Source organism: Accipiter gentilis, chromosome 31 (assembly GCF_929443795.1).
Source record: "Accipiter gentilis chromosome 31, bAccGen1.1, whole genome shotgun sequence".
NCBI lineage: Eukaryota > Metazoa > Chordata > Aves > Accipitriformes > Accipitridae > Astur > Astur gentilis.
The window spans coordinates 12,728,296-12,749,155 of record NC_064910.1 but is presented as its reverse complement, the minus strand read 5'-3'; the positions used below and the strand labels follow the sequence as shown (position 1 = coordinate 12,749,155).

Sequence of the window (20,860 nt, the reverse complement as noted above, 5' to 3'; positions counted from 1 at the left end):
CCCATCTTCAGACTGCATGCTGTTCTGACAATCCATCTGAATTCACTTCAGTGGGGGGGGACCTGCTGCTGGCCTGGCAGCAGGTGCAGATAATGAAATTTGTTGGATTGTCTGGGTAAGGTGGCCAGGCACCACCTGGTCTCATCTACACCGTGCTCTAATGGATACTGGTGCTCAATGCACCTTATTGCCCTGGTGTAGCAGAGAAGACTGAGTAGTTATTCACAGAGTCAGTGGGGAAGACATGTGCCTGCCTCTAGTGGAAGGGAGCCTCAGTTTGATTAGACAAGATTGGCGGCCCCTACCTGTTGCTTCCAGCCTGTCATGGTTTAACCCCAGCCAGCAACTAAGAACCATGCAGCTGCTTGCTTACTCCCCCCCACCCAGTGGGATGGGGGAGAGAATCGAAAAAAAAGTAAAACTCATGGGTTGAGAGGCCCCTGCCCTCCTTGGGCTTGACTTTCTTGACCACTGTAGATGGACAGATGAGACAGGAAGGCATTGGGCTTTTGGTACAGGCAGCGTGCTTTGTACAGGAGGGAACCAGCTACAAGACTATTACTGACCTCAGCAACGTTGCATGCACTCAGATAGACTCAGCTGTTCTTCCCTTAGAAACACAAATAACTTGCTGAAAGACATATTGAACTGATTAAGGGGCTGCTGGTGAGATTTAAAAAGTAATTAGTAACTGATTCCCTGGAAAAACAAGGGGAGGGGGGCTCTCAAACACATTTACCTTACAACAGTCCTGTTCAGCCTGTCCAGAAGCATACTGGAGAATGGCAGTTAACAACAGACGTCAGAGCTTTGAATGACTTAACTGCTGCATTAATAGCGGTAGCTCCAGGCATGCTGTAGCTCTTGCATGAGCAAGAAGCCAAAAAATATACCTGGTATGTTACAACTGATGTTGCAAACGCTTTCTTTTCAATCCCTCTGGCTGAAGAGGCAAGGCTCCAATTGCTTTCACCTGGAATAGTGTGCAATAGGTCTGGAACCAGCTGTTACAAGGGGTGGAAACACAGCCCTACCATCTGCCATGGCATCATCTACAAAACTTTAAAGCAACATATCTCTGTAAAATTTTTCCACTGCATTGATGATGTATTGATTAAAGGAAAAACTCTTGAAGCAGTACTAAGTAACGGGCAACCAGGTAATCTTTATCTTTCCCAACTTGAACAGCTTAGTCTGTGGCCAGCAAATCAACAATATGAGGAAGACTGAACTCCTCTGGCTATAAAATGCCCCAGCATATGATGAGTTATATGCTGAAAATAACCAGTGGAGTTTGTTTACTGACGAATCCTGTAAAAATCACAGCAGGAAAAGGGACTCCAAGCAGCTTGGAGCCCCTCCACAGGGGAGGCTGCCATGTGCAAAGGGACAAGAGGCTGTCATCTGTGTGCAGAAGTAATGGCCTTCGGAGTTGCCTTGCAACATGCTCAGGAGCATCAGTGGCCCTGAGCATACATATACACAAGACTCCTCAGTGATCACTAATGTGGTGCGGAAATGGCTCAAAATCAGAATCATGATAACCAGCAGCAGTGAGGAAAACTACTTTCAGCAGCAGCAGAAGGGAAAGTAATACAACTGCTACTTGGAGAAACGTCTACTTGAACACATGGTGTTAATGCACATATCTGAAATTCAAAGGCAATTTGAGAAACATAATAACCAGGTTGACCAGTTAGCTCAACTTGCCAGCATAGATTTACGGTGTGAGCACAAAGGAAGGCTGCTTTTAGCCAGGTAGGTACTCGAAACTGCTGCTCAGGTACCAGGGCAGAGAACACAGCTTAGATCTGTCTCAGGAAGCCGTAGTGCAAGCAACTAGGTCATGTGAGATCTGTGGAGTAATACGACACACTTGGGAAGTATGAACGATGAACCAGTACATGTGATGGGAGAAAGGGAAGTTTGAAGAAGCCTGGCAACTAGATCACTCCCTTCTCTTCAGCAACACCAGCAGGTGTCGTGTCCGCACAGTGGCAAAGCTAGAAATGGGTTGCTAGAAGCTTTTCTACTTGGAAAGAAAATGTAGGCAGCACCCTAGATGGAACAAACAAACATATTTGTTGGCATGATGGAATGCAGCCTTGTCTAGACTCAGATAGCAGTAGTCATTTCAAAACCACAGCTGTCCAAGAGTGAGGGGAAGATTGTGGAGCAGAGCGGGTGTATCATATTCCCTCTAATCCCCAGGCATCTGGAAAGGTAGAATGGTACAATGGCTTACTTGAAACGGCACTCCAGGAAAAGGGAATCTCACCTCTATGAAGCTGGGGGGAGGGCGGGACTAGCTAACATAAAAGTAGGAACCCATCATAACAGCCCTGAAGAAAACCATTTACCCCATGTTTGGCTGGGTGACAAAGTACCAGCCAGCCCTGGGGACACCAGAATTGAGACACAAGTTAGTGTTTATCCTCCTGCAGCAATTGAAAGCCCTAAGGAAGCAGTCCTTATCACTTAAGGGCCAGGAATTACCTACAAGGTGGCCTTTGGAAAAGTGATAATGAAATTCAATATGTGCTGTTACATATGATATATAATCTTATTTTACTTCATAAACTATGCTGTGTGTTTTGGAGACAAAAGACATATGTCTTTGCAGACCAGATGCATGTCCAAACAGTTCCTAGGTACACATTGCTCAAGAATGTATGGGAGCATGAACTGGGCAGGGTTTCAGCAGTAGAGGGCTGCAGGGTGCCCTGCCTGGGAAGAGGCCATAAACTGTTCCGTGCCACTTACAGTCGTGTCACGCTGGCATTGACACTGACGCCGTGCACTAAACCTTCAACTGGTCAGAGGAACGCAGAGCATTCCTGCTTGAACACACATAAGAAAGAGCATCAGCCAGCAGGGACAGGAGACACGAGGAGATGGTCTGAGAGGCTTGCAGAAGCGACATGTGGCTGGAGGTGTGCTCCGGGCAGGAGAGGTTCCATGCCAAGTCCCCTGAGGGACTGCAGCTATCCACACCAGGGCAAGGACACCTGAGGGACTGCGGCTGTGGGCCACTCACATCAACGTCACCCACACCAGAGCAGCAACAGCCCTGAGGGACCATAAGTGACCCTCGCTGGGGTAGAGTCACCGAGACGCATAGAGGAGCAGAGGGAAGTCAGCAGGAATCAAGTTGGAGCAGCAGAAAGGAACCATTAGGAGAACGATGACCTTCCTGCTCCGCCCGTCACCTCACCGAAGGGGCAGGGCACGGGCTGAGCATAACGTGCAGCAAAAACCAAGGAAGCTGAGATGGGGCGGGTAGGGGTGTTTGGTTTAAGCTGAAAGTAGGGAAGGGGAGGACCTTAGGGGTTTGATCATTTTCTTTCTCCCAATTCCCAAATCCATGATTAGAAGTCTGTGTTAACTGACAGTAAGCTAATTTAAGTACAAGTTCCCCAAGCTGAGATTGTTTTGGTCCTAACATTCTCTCAAAACACTTCTACTAGACTCAAAAGATTACATTCCCCTGCCAGAGCATGGAAAAGCAGTTTGGCTAAAAGAAAGAGGCTTTCCCCTGGCAGATGATCTTAACTGATGAAGATTACTATTATTACTGAATTTCACTAACACAGCTGTCACCTGATGAAATACAAGTTGATTGAAGTGAGAGATTCAAGACAGCAAGAGTTAAAGCAGAGTCCTTTCTTAAGCGCAGGCAACCCCATCACATGCACCACAGCAACATCAGGAAAATATTGAAATTGGTCTTGGCTGGACAGCAGTAGGCTTAGTCACGCTTAACTCTTGCCAAGTTAAATCACTGTAACTATGGAAAGCTTAAGGATTGTTGCAGTGATGTCATTTTGATGTAGCAGCGCAGTGGCCATTTTATATAAATAACAACATATAAAAACCCCCTCTCGCAATTTCAAATTAGAGGAAATGGAAAGATGGAGAAACATGTGCTGCCCTTTTAATGTTCATGCTGCCATGTATGCACACTAGCACTGCTACTAATATTGTTCAACTGAAAAGAAAGTTGTGTGGTTGGGGTTTTTCGGGTTTTGTTGGGGGTTTTTTGTTGTTTTTTGTTGTGTTTTTTTTTTTAAAAATCAGATTTAAAAGGCAAACAACTCCAGAGCCCACAAAGCAGAGATCAGTCTCCAGGAGTCCCTGTGCTACATCCCTGCCCCAGCTGAAAGTGCCACCTACTAGACTACAGACAGGCTCATTTCACCATCTTTCATCCAGCTAGTCATTTTTCTCAACACTGACTTGCCTCAACAGGAAGCCAGGGGCACAAGTGTTTCCTTCCCTTTAGCTCATAGCCCTGTAATTACAGCGGTCTTACGATGAAGGGTTCTCCACCTGTAATTCACCTTAGGCTACTGATCTTAGAACATAGATACCTTAGCTTCCAGTGTATTTTGCTCACCTCCCAGTGTTCACTACAACTGTTTCTTGTGGCAACTGTGTTTCAATCAACAAGCTCTACACAATTCTTGCAAGGATACTTAGAGCATATATTCCTGAGCCCAAACTCGAGATCCTTGGTAAGCAGACAGCTTTTTATGCCATGATCTTTCTACAGTAGATAAGGGAGACTTTTCAGCCTTGTGTCTACATGCAGCAGTTTTCTGCCGCTCATCATGTATGTGTTTTTTTGTTTAATCCTCCTTCTGCTGTGCTCTTCATATAAATTGTACAGATCTCCTGTCTAATACTTTTTTGTTGTTGTTGTGTTTTGAAAACCAGATGCCTAAAATTAGACACTGGGCTAACCTGGTGGTTTTGCCGATGTAAGATGGCTGACCCGGTCTCGCACCTCACAGCCAGCCAGAGCAGGAAGCCCCCTGCCCTCTCCTCCCCTGCCCCTACCTCATTTCCACTCTGATGCTCAGCCCTGCCACTCCCTTGTGCTGGCTCCTACACCCATCAAACACGCTGCAGAGCAAACTCAATGCACCAGATTAGTCATTTGCTGATTTATCAAGCTGAATCATCTCATACAGGCCCCGATGGGCACCAGACCAAACACAGGCGGAGAGAAATGGAGAGATCCTGCTCCTCAGCAGGCACAAGCTGTCAGACTGCCTACAGAAACTGGTGATATAAAAACTCACATTTGACCTCCCTCTGGATCCAGCCCCAATGATATCTAAACTCCAGCTGTGCCTGGCTTGCAGAGCTCATACCTGGCAAATGAGACAACACCTGAATACCAGTTGTGAGGTTAAAACTGCAAGCTCTTTTCCTAAGCAAACTCAAATAATAAAGTTCACCCTTGCTTAATAAGACATTCAAATTCTCATGGTATGCTGAATGTTGTTTTAACACTAACAGCTTTCACGTGCCTAAAATGGATGATCCCGTAAGAAGTTCTCCGTCCTGAGGCACAGACTTGTCTGCTTGAATCAGGAAAGCAAGCAGTGCCAGTGAAACCAGTCACCTCCAAACCGTCACACAACAGCTGAACTGCTTATAAGGCAAGATCCTTAACTTTCTATAGCAGTTCTACAAATTCAGACTACAGACAGCCTACCAACAGTGAAATTAAGATTTTCAGAAGTATGTAATTCAGGTTTTGCCTTTATTTTAATTTAAGATTGCATCACCACAAATCTGAAATTCCCCTGAAGGGCCCCACCCTCCCCAGGCTGACATTCTCATGAGCTCTTGAATTCTTAAGCGTTTTGTTTAAGCAAAAAGTGTCCAAACTAATTATAACCTATCTACTTGGTTCATATTATTGGCATTAACCAGTACCCAGATAAATGAACCAGCTTTTTAAAAGTAATCCGTTAAAAACGTAGCATAATTTTCCTCAGAATTCAAAACAAAACCCCGGAAAGCAGTTTTTGTGCACCTTCTCTCCGGTGGAGCAGAAATCAGACAGACTCTCTTCACCTCCAAACTTCTTGGCAGAAAGTTTAGAAAGACTACTTTTGAGGGACTCCAAATACCTCCACATCTTAAAAGCATCACACCAAAGATCCTGCTGTCCACGACCATGAGGACTGCTTGCAGAGGTGGAAGAGTTAAGTTTTCCACGTAAGTATGAAGATGATATCTAAATGTTAGCAGCCTGAATCATCTGTCAATTTTAAAGGTGGCTACTGTAAAATTGTACTATTTTTCCAAGAGCTCAGCTTTGCTAACCTAGCAGTTAAGATCACAATAAAGCCACAGCAGAAGAACTGAATTCAAGCAGGTTTGATGCCAAACTGCTTATCTGGCATCCTGCACGCAGTATCTACCTACAGCTTCCAGTTAAAGCTAGGAACAGGTATTTTTCCTTTTCTCTTAAGTGAAGAGATATGTAAGTTTTGAAGTGTTCCTTTTACAAAGCACCTGAAAGAAAATACCTAAGCATAGCACCGAGTAGGTTTATCAAAACAGTAAAAAACCAAAAAAGTTTCTTAGGAATAAGTCATATAAATGGGAGATGACAGTTTGCACTGCATATTCTAGTTTAGGAGTCTTCCTCCCCCCCCCAAAACCCTTGGTATTGGGAACTTTGCTACTTTTCTCCCCCGCTCAAACTGTCTCCTTATACCACATACCAACGTGCTATTAGGTACACACCGTTTCGATCAGGGTTCAAGAAAATCTTCCCCGACACACACTGAAGCCGTGAGAAGCTTCTCAGAAAATCCACTGGTATGTTTTACCCTGCAGTTTTGCCAATTTTTTTTTTTTTTTTTTAATAAAGGCTGCTGTGTGACGGCAGACTTTCTCGTCAGTAACTATCCGATGCCCTGGAATTGCCGTAACTCCGCTTTCTTTCCTAAAATGGAAGCCGAGCTCCAGCAGAGCTCCCCGCCGCCCCGAAACGCCCGTCCGAGCCTCCTCCAAGGACCCCCCCCCCTGCACCCAAGGGCCCTACCGGGACGGGTACCACGAATTCACCGAAAAGACTGAAAACAAGACAGGGTTTCCAGGGCGGGAGGCAGCCGGCGCCCGGGGACCCGCCCGTCTCCCTCACGGCCCCCGCTCGTCCCCGGGGCCGCTCCGCCGAATCCCCCGCCCCAGCGCCAGCGCTCGGCACCCCCTCCTCACCGCCCCGCCGCGGGGACGGCGGGCAGGGGAGCCGTCCCTCCCCAAGCCCAGCGGGGCGTCCGCGGGCAGAGCCCGCTCCCCGCCCCTCCTCACCTCTGGCGGGGACCAGGAGGGCGAAGAGCACCGCCGCGACAAGGAGCCTCCACCGCCTCATGGCTGCTGGCCCCACACAACACGCCGCCCGCTCCCTGACAGCCGCTCCCGCCACCCGCCGCGGCCGCTCCCGCCCGCCCGCAGGGCAGCGCCGCGCCGCCCCCCCCCCGGGGCTGGGTGCGCGAAGCCGAACACGCCCCGGCCGGGCGCTGTCCCTCCGCCGCGGGGGGGAGAAGGAGAGCGAGGGCGGCCCGGTCCCGGTCCCGGGCCGCCGGGGCGGAGCCGCCGAAAGGCCAGCGGCCGGCCTGGCAACGGGGTGGGGAGCGGGCTCTTCCACGGGCTGGCGGCGTCGCCGCGGCTCTCCTCAGGGCGGCGGCCGTTGGGCGGGCGCTGCCCCGGGGGTGGCGGGCGTTGTCTGCCATTGCCGCGTCCCCGCGCAGGGCCGAGCCCCGTTCCCCGGCGGGCTGAGGCCCGGCAGCCGGGTTTCCTGTGTGGGCCGGGCCGGGCCGGGCCGGGCCGGGCTGGAGAAAGAGCAGGGCTTCGGGGCGTGCGAGTTGGAGCGGCTTCAGCCCTGACCGCTGCCGTGCAGCCTGCCTGCGGGCCGAGGGAGGCACCGGCCCGAGGAGCCCCGAAAGGAGGCCCCGTTTTCCGGACGGAATTTGGTCCAGGGCTTAAACGCTGGCCACGGGTTCTCACAGCGGAGGCGCGTGCTCTTGCACGGCTGCCGTCGCTTCGCCCGGGCACTCGCTTTTCCCGCTTTTCCTCAGGAAAAGTTACCCGACGCTAAACACGCCAGGACACCTAATAATCTTGGCCCGTAACGAGCTTGCTTTTCCGCTGGTTGGACAGAAAATCGGTGAAGTAGCTTTGAGTTTGGTATTGGCAAGCGATGCCACCCTGGGCCCGCAGCTGACGGTGCAAACGTAAACCCGTGTGCAGTACAGCACTGAACTTTCTAAACCAATTTTGCTGGTGTGGGAAGATGAACGTCAAAGCTCCTGTTTTCGTGTAAGTCCTTTTGTAACGGCCGTTTCGTGTCCCGTATTGGACGCGTTTGGTTGAGGGCCAGCCGGTCCTCCGGGTGCTGCTGTAGCAGCCTGAAGCGGGTCGGGGTGGGAACCGCGTCGATGCAGTTGTGCTCGGCTCTGCTCGGGGCCATGTATGACAAAAACGCCTCTCCCGAATCCTGGTTTTCCGCTTGCCAAGTATGCGCTGATTATTGACAGGATAATAAGTAGTTCAGTGACGCACAGTATGCAACTCAGAAGATAACTGGTGGTGTGCAGCTGACTTGAATTCACTGGTCGCAGGCCTATTCCTTCCTCCGAGAGGTCTGTGCCCCTTCTCTAGCATTTGTAGGACCTTGCCAGCTGGAAAAGTGGAAAATCACAGAGTGAGTGAATCACTGTCACCAATTCATAAACTGATGGCAATATTTTTTCCTCTTTGATGGTGCCTAGTCAAGTAACTTTTAGATTTAACCTGAGGCAATAAAGAGTTTAACTCTAGTAATAAATTTAAAACACACTTAATCTTAAAATTATGCTGTGTTTTAAATTAAGGATAAGATTTTCCATTGAAGTACCTGAGTGTCGCAGGAGTAGTACTAGAGTCAACATTACATTGTTGTCAGCAGCTTCCTTTTTTTCTGGACTCCAAGCCTACATGGTAAGATTGAATATATGCACATGCATTGTGTAATCCAGCAGTACGGATCTAGTCATTAATGCTATGTGCACATACACAGGAAATTATTAATGTTGCTCAAAGGATGTCCTTTCACAGTGTTTGTTTATAGCTGTTGTTAAGCATCACCTAAGAAGTTGCTGTCTTGACAAAAAGAACAAGAATCAGTACTGTGCACTTCTCTATTTAATCACATCGCACCAAACCACTTTTTTTTTTTTTTTCAGGATTGCAGAACTAACAGAGAAAGCCTAGGTATCTCACTAGAAGTACCACGTCAGATCAAGTCCCTGTAGCTTCCTGTTTCCAAAATTAGTCTTTGTCAAAGTTACCATCTTCAGAGGAGGTAAAAGCAGCCTCCTGTTAGAACAGATGTGAGATAACTGTACTTTGCACTAGAGCTAGTGGTTTCCACTTGGTTCGATCCTGAGGCAGGGGTAATGTTTGCTGGCACTAGCGACTTTATGGCTACTAAATTTCCCAGGTTTATGAATATCAGTTTGTTTTGGTTTTTTTTTAATCTTACTGATCTTTTGATCTGGAGATTTCACTGACATCTTGTGAAAATGAGTTTCATTGTTTGTGGTTACAAGCTCTTCTGCATGTTAAATTTTGATTAGAAAAAAAAGTGGGCTTTGTCATTTCACATGTAAAGCCAACTCATCTGTAAAAATAAAAATAATTTAGTACTAGGGCTGGTTATCTGATTGTGTGAGTAATATGCATAATCTGAGACCCACTTCTTCCAATAGCACCTATCTTTGGCCCGCTCAACCTTCAATGGTTGCCCTCGCAGGTCTTTTACTCTGTCTGTGTCCTGCTCATAGCCTCTACCAGGAAGCCTTTGCAAACAGCTCGGGCATTTGCCTGATCTGAAGATGCCTTGAAAGGAGAGAAAGTTACCTTAAGACTTATTTCTAAAGAACAGGATCTTTAAAAGACATGCACCGTCTTTGGTTTGGCCCAAAGAAAAATACAACTTACGCAGCAGCTCAATGAAAGCTGGAACATGTAAACCCACATGAAACTGCTCAAACTTGAACAAACTCAGTGATATCAGCAGCTAAAGACCTGTCTTTGTAGCTTTCTGTGAGCTATGAAGATAAATGCTCCTTCCCATTTTCCTCCAATGCCTCTTCTGAAGATCCTTGTAGCTCTTTTCCTGCCTCAGCGTAACTTTTTGCCCCTTTTACCTATGAGCTCTCAACCTTGCTAGAAACAGCATAGCTCTGCAGATGTTCAAAGAAGCAAAGGAAAAACAAATTGATTTTTATTTGCTAAAAGCAAAGTCTTCATGGAGCAGTTAAAACCTTACTGCTCTGTCCCCCGAAGACACCTTTTGAAAGGAGAGGGCCACAGCCACTGCCAAGGGTTGGTGAAGCAGATGGGCAAAGACAGCTCTAGGGAAAAACAGAAAGGAGTTGGACAGTATTGAAAAAGGTAAAAAGCTATTCTTTGATGCACATGAGTGTTTGGTTACTGTTACAAAGTTGGTATGAGTCTGAAAACAACTCTGGAAATGACATTGTCTTTTTTTGCTTTTACTATTCACCAGAATTTGGCAATAGTCTGCGATGACTCTTTTTATTTCAGGTACAATGTTTCTGACACCAAGAACATTCATATGTAAGGAGTATATTTGAGTGTGTTGATGTTGTGGTTGTGGCCTCATCTAGCAGCATTCTTTGGATTTGTCTTTATTTTTAAATAAAAGTCAAACACGTGAAACCTTATTTTCTCCCAGTGTTTTCATACTTGAGCTGTGAGAAGGAGAATAGACTAGTTCCACCAGCAAAGTTTCCTGTAAATAATGTTTTAGCAGCAAGTTGAAGTTTTAGGACCACAAACAAACTGATATAGTATAGTCAGTCAATACAATCGTGAATTTTTTTTAAAAGGATGAAATATAAAGCATGTATTACAAACATAAACCCCATGTGATCTTTGGTTAAAGATTATAAAAACTGCATCAGGTTTGTTGGGGTTTTGGTGTTTTTTTTTTTTTTTTTTTTTTTTTTGTAAAGAAGCAGCGGTATTTCCAGTTCTAAGGGTATATTCAGAATAAGCCAGAGTCCAAAGAGGCTCCAGAATCTGCCGTCTAACCTCTGCTGGCTCCCCTGCTGTGTGCTATTTTCTGATGCCCTCTGCTTTGCAGGACAGAAGAGACATTAAGACACCACAGCCTAAGGGTTTCTTCCTAAGGAAACAAATTAAATTCCTCTACAACCAGCCCATTCAAGATAATTTCAGAAAGGAGTTTCTGTGGGAGATGTGTATATCCTGAACAACGTCTGCAAAGGCCAATCACCTAGTCTTGGTCACCTGTTGGAGCGGCGGAGGAATGCACATAAGTCGACCCAATATGAGTGATAGAAGTGATTCAACTTTATTTGCACGGATAGCTCATATTTATACAGTTTGTGATAATTATGCCTACTAGTCCTAATACGATTGGTACATTGCTAATGTTTATTCATTACTAAAACACACCCACTTGTGGTTGGCAGCTACGCGTGTTCAGTAACTTTCTCATGAGAACTTCTTCAAAAGTTACTTGTGAAGTTATGCCAAGGTCACACCGTCCCTGTCTTTCTCCTGATAACAGCGAGACCAGCTGTTGTTTTTCTCCCAATATCAGTAAAGCCAGCTATTTTCGGCCAAGGCCTAGTCTTGCTGCTCAAACTGACGTTCTTTCACACAGAACTCTGCTCGCACAACTTTTCCACAGGCCCATGTCCTTTTTCAGCAAGCCACTTCCCAACAATTCCCCCTTTTTCTTTTTGTGCGAGTAGAGCTTGGTGTGTCAGCTTTGAGACTCCTCTCATCATGTACCCATACACAATTCTAACTATTACACAGATTAATTTCAATATACCCAGCCATCGTAAGGCTTCCTTAATCGATGACATTAGCCATGGTGTTATCCCACCGAATATTGACTGTAACACCCCATCAAACCAATTAGTTTCTTGCTGGATCTTTGTGTATGTTTCTTCAGCCAATTTATCTGTTTGTGAATAGATTGAGGTAAAATTTTAACACCTGCTGTATTGCCCTTTGCAAAGATCTGTGAACACAACTAATTAAGCACAGTAAAAACAACATTATACCTAATAAAATACATAAGCACACAAAAACAGATTTGATTAATAGCTTTAGCTAGTGACACCCAAACATTCTTACTGTCCCATGGCGTTAACCGATGTGGATCAATCACCAGTGTCACTGTCATGCTGCTTACAACAGTCAGTGTGTTCCATATCAATCTCAGCATAAGGTTTCAAATTTATGGGTAAATCAGGAACGTATCTGCCAGACATGGATGATGTGACTTCTTTTTTTTGTCCAATTGCTGCCAAGGCTTGCCATCCCGGTGCACTTAGTTGTCTTGTAGAAGTTAAGCTATCGCTGCCCCTCAATAAATCCAGCAGCGGCTGTAAGTCTGTATTTGTAATACCAAAACAAGGTTGAATCCACTGTAGGTCTCTGTTTAAATCTTTCTCCCTCTTTTTGTTTTTGAGCAATCCAGGCTTGCTTAATAACTTGGGATGCCATTTTCCTTAATAAGCTGAACAAGGTAAAACTATTACAATAGCTACAATCACAGTAACTACAATAATGCCCATAATTCTTTGAGCCAACCTGTTACCCCTAATGACCCAGACCATGAGAACTATGAGGAAAATGAACCATCCATACATTCTTGTGCCATCTTGCTCCACGAACTCAGCCCAGCAATCGGTAGGTGCCAGCTTTCCGTGGGCGTCCCCACAGAGGCAACGATGGCCTCACCGTACACCAGCCCGATGTTCTTCGGAAAATCCCGGTATTTATACATTTGCAGAGGAACGGGTTTTAGCACACGTGGCCAGCGGGTGCCAAAAGTCCGCCTCGGTTGCAATCTATGACGCATGCGCTCGCTGGCCAGGCGCGCTGCACGAGTCATAGCCATCTCGTCTAATTGGTTCGTGGGCTTTACGATACAGTTGCGATGCACAGAGAATCTTGACCTGTTATGTTAGCCAAGGTGACCTATACATTAGTTTTTGGCTGAGGTGGTATTCATATTGCCACATCATCTATGATGCTCCAGATGATGATGGTCGCGCACACCGAACAGGAGTCCATCGTGGGCCTGTATCTGTGGAAACACAATCAAACTCGTTCCCAGGTTATTAATGGAAACAGACCTTACCCCTAATTTTGGCTTTAACTAACTTTTACATTTACCCCACACTGTCTTCCCGTAATCACGCTATGTTTAATCAAATTATGCTTAACACACTTTTTACCTAAAGCAAGTTCTATAAACAATAAGGCACGCTGTTCTAAAAACCTGTCTGAAGGACTCGGTGTCCGCTAGTAATACTCTATTAGTTAGAATCTGTCGGATCAGTGGCTTCAGCACCCGCCGGTGCCGTGCCAGTTGCCATTGGGACAATTCTGGGTCCAGCATCAGTGTGAAGCCATGGCTTGACCCACTTAGCCAGGATCTCCCAGTAAGTTTTACTTCTGCTGATCCGCACCATTTCCCGGATTCTGGGTCCTTATACATTACCATGATTCCTGTACTTTGTTGCGTCCTTTCTGCCTGTAAAAGAACATGATGCACTACCATTGGTGGGTCTTTGTGATCACCTGTCAATCTAAGGTAATTTAGCACAAATAAGGCTTTGGCCAATCGTTCCTCTGGGAGTAAGCCCTGGGTTCCCCCCTTTTTGTTTTTGCAGCATGTTCTTTTACGGTTTGGTTGGCCCATCCGACAATAGCCTGTCCTGTGGGAAGATGTGGAATACCAGTACCATGATGAATTCCCCACAAATTACAAAATCGAGCAAATCATGTAGAACCATAGGCTGGGCCGTTGTCCGTCTTAATTTCTTTAGGCACACCCAGTACTGCAAAAGAAGCATGAAGATGTCATTCAATATGTAAGGCCTTTTCTCCAGTTCGTGCCGTGGCCCACATGGCAGCAGGATAGGTATCAATACACACGTGCACAGAACGCTTTGCACCAAACCACGTGACATGGGTGACATCCATTTGCCACAACTGCAATGGCAAAAGACCTCATCGGTTAACCCCACGGCCCAAGCCCAGCCCTTCCTTTTGACAATCAGGGCATGCTTTAACGATACCTTGGGCATCAGTAAGTGGTAAGTCAAATTGCTTTGCTAACATCCTAGCGGGTTGGTGCAAGAGCGCATGTGATTGCCGTGCTTTGTTGAAAACGATTCCCTGGAGGAGGCTTCCGTGGCGCTGCAACCAATTGGTCAGCTCTGTCATTTCCCGTTTCTCATCTGCACAGTGTTCTCATACCCAAGAGTTCTACCAGAGGGGTCATATCGCAATTAGTGATACCGCAAAGATTCCGCACCCACTGGATATCTCCCACAAGCTTCTGGACATCATGTAACGTTGAAATTTCTCATGTTATTTGAACCTTCTGAGGTTTAACACTGCTTACATCTATGTGCCACCCCAAATACTTCCAAGGTGCTGCCTCTTGCACCTTTTCAGGAGTGATTATTACTCCGCGATGGCTTAAGATGTCCTGAATTGAGTTAAAATCTCATCCTGTGGCAAGTTACTGAGGGAACTGCTTTCTTACAGGCTCTGATGCCCAGGCCACATACACCTGACGCATCGTGGGGGAATTGCGCATTCATTGCGGTAACACGACCCAATGGTATCTCTTATAGGGATCTGCCTTGTTAATTGATGTTACCGAAAAGGCGAACCGTTCAGCGCCATCTGGGTGCAGTCTTTTAAATTTATAATTAACAAATCCCATTCTTCTGGAAGCATAACTGGAGATGGCAAACCTGGCTGCAGGGCTCCCATACTGTCCATCACCGCATTCACAGCTCTGAGATCATGTAACAGTCTCCATTTCCCACTTTTCTTGGGAATGGTAAATATTGATGTATTCCATGGACTAGTAGAAGGGACAACATGTCCCGCTCTCAATTGGTCTTCAACTAACCCTTGTATTTTTAGCAGCCTTTCAGAATTTAGCAGCTACTGATCAATCCAAACAGGCTCATCTGTTTTCCAGTTAATTTTCAGAATTGGCTACCCCTCAGTGACCGCTCCTAAAAAGGATGCATCACTAACATTGCCTTCATTTGGCTCAATAAATCATGGCCTACGAGGCCAAACAATTCAGTTGGGGTAGTCATGACATACGGACACGTCGTAATGTGTTCACCATCGGGGAACACAAATGTAATCGGTAGCTGACTTACTAAGGTGGCTTGTGTGCCCCCTATCCCAGCAATACCAAAATTCGGATTGATCGATGGCCATGATGGAGGCCAAATGCATCATAAAATAATCGTAACATCAGCTCCTGTATTGATTGTCATTGGTTTCTTGACGACAACTCCATTGGGCCCTTCCAATTGCACTACCTTTTCTGGTTTACCTCTTGTTGTGTCCATGGCAAAGTATACCTGCGGTTTCCCTGTGGAGCCGAATCCACCATCTCCACGTTGTACTTCACCCGGGTTCGGAACACACGACCTGAATGGAACTAATTGTGCTATTCTGGTACCTTTAGGAATAGAAACAGGAGGGATTACAACATGAATCATAATTTTCACAGTCCCACAATAATCTGCATCAATAAGCCCTGGGAGCACCAGAATTCCTTCTAGAGCTGTTGAAGATTGCCCCATTAAAAATGCACTAAGTCCAAACCCCAATGGTCCCTTTATGTTGACTGCGGTTTCCACATCCACTCCGGAGCTTCCTGCGGTGGCGGATCTGGTGGTTGCGAGGCTGCCTGAGGGCTGGCAGCTCAAGCCCCTTGCATTCGTGTCGCCGCGCGAGGGGCCTTCGCAGTCGGTGTAAAGTTTCCCTTCTTCCTGTATTCTTGGTGGTATGGTTATCTTTCTTACACTTGTTGCAGCACTTACTGTTAACGGTACCTGTACATTTGCTCCTAATGCGTCCACGTTTGCCACAGTTAGAACACTTGACCAAGGGTGTCTTACTGGCCTTGTGTTTCTTTGTAGCTCCTTGGAGAGCTGTGGCAGCATAGGCTACTTTCTGTGAGTCCACTGATCGATCCGTGTATTCTATCATATCAACGACGTCTGCATTTTTCGGCAAATTACACAATGCTTTGCGTGTCTTTTCAGTAGCATTTTCAAAAGCGAGTATTGAGGTATCAGCGTATCAGCAGAAAAAATGAATTGCAGTATTTGGTGAGTTAACGCAAATTTGATTCCGTACTGACTCACAGCATTCCTTAATTTCTCAATGACCTTCCAGTCAAACACCTCCCATTTTTTCTGTCCATTTGATGCAATAACTGGGAATGCTTGGAGCATAGTCCCTTCTATAATGGCATCTTTTATTACACCCCTCCAATGTCTCTGCCTTTCTTCTGCAGTGGCTATTACAAGCGGCTATTACAGGCGGCTCCGCGTCTATCACGGGTGCGGTTGGTTTCCCCGTCTCTTTTCTGCATTTCCTTTAACAATTCTAACATTGTCTCTTTTTGTTCTATTATTAGAGTAGCCAAGTCCTTGTTTGCATTATTTGAATCAGGGTGTATGCTAGGTATAATTTGTTCATGTTGAACGGTGGTATCTGGGGGCTGTGTTTTCGTAGGCAGATTTTTACTCACTCCCTGATTCTGTAGGGTTTCCTTTAATCGTACGGTTAGGGAGGCTTAGGAACTGTCGGATGGCTGATTAATATCGGCAGTCCCAGGGAGTGGAGCAGAAGTCAAGGGCACAAGAGCAGGCGAACAAGCTCCAAAAAGTCTCTCTCGCTGCATTATGTTTTTCTCCCCGCTTTTCCCTTTCGCTTGCGGTTGGAGAGAGAGAGCAGCAAAAGCAGACGCAGACGCTTTATGATCTGCTTTCATTTTTTACAGAGTTGTCTTAATCAATTTCCATAAAGTTGCAAGATCTTTAACTTCTTTAGACCCGTCACTAATTTCATCCCATAGGGAGGTTCCGATAGCATTCCAGGTACTAAGCTCAGAAGCTGTACCCACACTAATTGAAAGGTTTCTGTCCTTGCTTCATTAGTTTTTTAGCTGATTTATCATCGTCAGTTACCATATCCCATAATACGTCTCCTAATCTACGCCATTCACTCTCCTCAAATAATAAATCCGGATTCTTAAAGCATCCCTTAACGCGACCCAGCGCGACTAACCCCGAAATTTGCTTAATGCAGTTTACTCCCCGCTTTTCTAAAAAGCACTGTAATAATTTTAGGGCTACCTCTTGATCCATTGCCGGCCGGCTTCTTGATACTCCTGGGTGCTACCTTGATTAAGGCACCTCGGTTAAAAAGTCTTTGCAGCCTTTTTCCAGTAGCCCTCACTGACGGCGAACCCCTTTTGGACGGTCCAGGCACGAGAGTTAACACACCAACCAAGACGATCAGCGTTCGGTTAATCTTTTGCCCCCCGGTCGCTGCTACCGGTGCTTCTCAGTGTCCGTCGCTCCAATTCCCCTTTCTTCGGTCCCCGTTCGGGCGCCATTTGTTGGAGCGGCGGAGGAATGCACATAAGTCGACCCAATATGAGTGATAGAAGTGATTCAACTTTATTTGCACGGATAGCTCATATTTATACAGTTTGCGATAATTATGCCTACTAGTCCTAATACAATTGGTACATTGCTAATGTTTATTCATTACTAAAACACACCCACTTGCGGTTGGCAGCTACGCGTGTTCAGTAACTTTCTCATGAGAACTTCTTCAAAAGTTACTTGTGAAGTTATGCCAAGGTCACACCGTCCCTGTCTTTCTCCTGATAACAGCGAGACCAGCTGTTGTTTTTCTCCCAATATCAGTAAAGCCAGCTATTTTCGGCCAAGGCCTAGTCTTGCTGCTCAAACTGACGTTCTTTCACACAGAACTCTGCTCGCACAACTTTTCCACAGGCCCATGTCCTTTTTCAGCAAGCCACTTCCCAACAGTCACCCTCAACCTTTCCTGCGGTAAATACCCTTTCTCTGTTGGTACTGCTTCTTCCCTGCCAGTAGCTGCAGTTATTGCAGTATACCTACATGACTTAAAGCACCAGCTTGTATAGTAAGGTACCAAGGTCTATGGCAACTGAGAGCCCATCTCCTTTAAAGCTCATTCCATTTCTACTAGTGTAGATATTTCTCCTACTATAACTATCAGCTGGGTATTGTTTCCTTTTCAGATTCCCTTCACATAGCTTTATACTTTGCTTTGTTGTTTTTTACCTTCTGGTAACATCTGTACATACTTTGACTATACTTTCTGTAGACTAGCCAAAGACCTTTCTATGTCCAAAGTCTATTACAGTTTTTCATATAGTTTATAAAGAGAAATACGATTTTATAGATAATTTTTCTGCATACTAATCTACATTTGAAGAGACATTACGCAAAAAGTTATTTTAAAAGGTAGCTGTATATTATATGACATGGATGCACTCAAAGTTTAGTTCCATAATAGAACATGCAGCTTACTGATTAATGGAATAACTTATCTCTCTTATAAGAATATTTTTTTAGCGTTATTGTATTTTATCAGAAACAGAGGGATATTTTATTTCCTGCATAACTCCTTTCAGGCAAATACAGCCTGCAGCAACAACCCTTAACATGTTCTTCCTCGGTTATATGGAGGCTCAGCTATGCTTTTATGCATACATCAGTAGAACACAGGAAGGCTGTCGACCAGATTTGTGGTAGTGATACGCAGGCTATTTAAGCGTTAATTTTAATATCTATAAATGTAGATACTCACTGCTAATTATTTTCTGAGTATCTTTTCTTAACCAATACATAGATCTTGAGGAACTAACTTTCCTACAGTTTTCTGACCAACCTCTTCTTTACTATTTTTCTCCCCTTCTCTTAGGAGTTTTCTTATTTAACACATGCAACTGCAACCGTTTTCCCTTAAAGCCAAATTTGTTTTCTTCTGGAATAACTCACACCAGTAGAATTCGAACAAGTAGCCTTTTATTAGAATCAGGTGTTACATGGCTAGCTGCCCATCATCTAGGGTATTGAATTACTTATACATAAGCACTGGTTTTCTTAAGATGTTTTAGTAGTTCCTCTGAAAGATCTAGTGATGTCAGAGTAAGCAGGATATTAAGAGGTCATCTTTGTTAGAATTAATTCTGTGGTATTTTTAGGCTAAGCATACCAAATATTTTTTTTTAATTATTATTTTGTATTTTTATGGGTTCCTCTTCTGTTGGAACAGAGTTTTTTTACCGTTACTGCAGTGTGTTAAAATTTCTATTATTTATTATTAATTATTTATATTCACCTTCTTCAATTAAAGATTTATTTTCTTTTAACTCTTGTTTCAGTAGACTATAGTATCATCACTGAATTCTAGTAAGTTGAGTTTTTTGCTGTCTAGAGAGTCATTTATAACAGTTTGTCTTCATAATAGTATGGACTAGAAATGTCTAGTCTACTGTAAATGCTGAAAGCAGTCTGGTTGTAGCAGTATACGCTATAGACCTCTATGTAGGCTTATCAATTACACTGAAAAGCTTTTCTTAAAGATAAAGCCTTGTAAGGTATGCTTTGGCATAGATGTATCCAATGAAAATAAAGTAGGTTTTCTGCTGATAGGAGCTCTTGATTCCTCTAGTAATATTTCAATTTTATACTAACTGTATAAATCTGTCTTTATAATTTAACTGCTGAAATTCAGGTTTCATGGTTCACTACATATCTTTTGAAACCTGTTTCTCCCATATCTGCATTTCACCATGAAACTTGGTTTTGAATATTTTAAGTCACTTCTATTTTAATGTAAATATTTTACTTACTGGAAAGAATACCTGGAATGCCTTTCCTCTCTTTCTGGCAAAGTGACATTTTCAGTAATGAAATGTTTGTTCCTTTTGAAAAACTTGTGATATCCCTTTTTTTTTTCTTTTTTCTTCTAAGAACAAAATAATTCAATTTTAAGATGATAACTTAGTGCTGGTTTTATATGTTCTTTTCCCTGATGTTAAATTCTGCTTGTCTCTGCTCTTCAGAGAGGAAGGAAGGAGAAAACTGACTGAAGCAGTTCTTAAACAGGTAAGTGCCATATTCAGTTTATACTATTTGATTGAGCTGCATCCTTCTGAGTCTAAATGAATGCAATTTTGGCACTTCTGACATGTATTAGAGGTGTTTTACTCTATAAAACTTGAACATATGAGTATCTGTTTTAGTTGTTCAGGTACTGTTGCCATTTGCCATATTATCTGAACATATCCTACTTAATACTTCCGTTGTTTGTATTTTCTCCTCGAAGGAAAAATAGCTTACTTTCATAAACTGTTATATTCACAAGGAGTAAACCAAAGTTGGAATGCCTTCATTTTCAGCCACAGCATGATGTTTGTGATACTCCCAGAACTGACATTGTCTAGACAGTAAAAAAAGGCATAAGGTTCCTATGTTCTTGAAAATCTTCCTTTCAAGCTCACGTCTGCATGTCTGATTGTTTCAGAATCAAGTTTCCCAAAGACATCTTTCCTGTGAAAACTGGGGGAAGCAGTCGTACCTGTCACTGCATGTGCTCCCCTTCCTTTCCTTGCCTCGGGAACGCAGCCCCATGTGAGAAACTATGAATATGATATTGTTTATTAAGATTTATGTCAAGCCCAGTGTAAAGATTAAACTGCAAAAAGACATGAGATTGCTTATGTAATAAACGGGTTAAATTTGTTCAGGAAATCAAGAAGGGGGAAGAGATGTTGAGAGTTAACATATGCCTTGTGTAAATGACAAGACTTGCTCGAATTATGTGTGGAGGTCCCGGGAAGAGGGCACTTGCTATAACTTACTAGATAAGGGGGAAAAAGTAATGGCTATGACTCCCTAGATAAGGAAAGGAAGAACAACAGCTGCATTTCTCCACATCAAAAGACATTCCATATCAAAGGACAGTCATCCTTGAGAAGATCTACCAAATCTGCATGGTAACAGACCTACACCAGTGAAGAAAGAAGAAACAAGACAAGGCGGAGACTTACAAGAAAAGGGTACATGAAATGTATATAAGGAATATAACTGTAACCTAAAATTACGGCAGT

General features: G+C 44.5%; 2 protein-coding genes across 6 annotated transcripts in view; both read right to left on the bottom strand.

The window, feature by feature from the left end:
* Positions 1-7,261, bottom strand: part of CD99 (CD99 molecule (Xg blood group)) — a 33,690-nt gene extending 26,429 nt beyond the window's left edge. For both annotated transcript variants that reach the window (XM_049834511.1, XM_049834510.1), the window contains exon 1: positions 7,114-7,261. In XM_049834511.1, the coding sequence (XP_049690468.1) occupies positions 7,114-7,174 (61 nt within the window). In that variant the 5' untranslated portion in view covers positions 7,175-7,261. The remainder of the gene's footprint in view (positions 1-7,113) is intronic.
* A 3,946-nt stretch (positions 7,262-11,207) lies between these two features.
* Positions 11,208-17,283, bottom strand: LOC126053020 (uncharacterized). 4 transcript variants are annotated; one of them, XM_049834507.1, is made up of 3 exons: positions 15,732-17,011; positions 15,255-15,355; positions 11,208-13,697 (listed from the first exon to the last, which is right to left on the bottom strand). In XM_049834507.1, exons 1-3 carry the CDS (start codon positions 15,886-15,888, stop codon positions 13,539-13,541), a joined length of 417 nt encoding a protein of 138 aa, XP_049690464.1. In that variant the 5' UTR covers positions 15,889-17,011; the 3' UTR covers positions 11,208-13,538. The 4 variants fall into 4 exon arrangements, 3 of the variants coding, with proteins under 3 accessions (XP_049690464.1, XP_049690463.1, XP_049690462.1); XM_049834506.1 differs by having other exon boundaries at positions 11,208-13,390; positions 15,227-17,011; XM_049834505.1 differs by having other exon boundaries at positions 15,255-17,011.
* Between the last annotated feature and the right edge of the window lie 3,577 nt (positions 17,284-20,860).

Bases quoted from the DNA above. Each gene is read 5' to 3' on its own strand.
- LOC126053020 (XM_049834505.1), bottom strand. From the start codon at position 15,842: ATGCTGCCACAGCTCTCCAAGGAGCTACAAAGAAACACAAGGCCAGTA. The intron at 13,698-15,254 runs GTATACTTTGCC...CTTCTTTTGCAG, and splicing joins GCTCCACAGGGAAACCGCAG to TACTGGGTGTGCCTAAAGAA.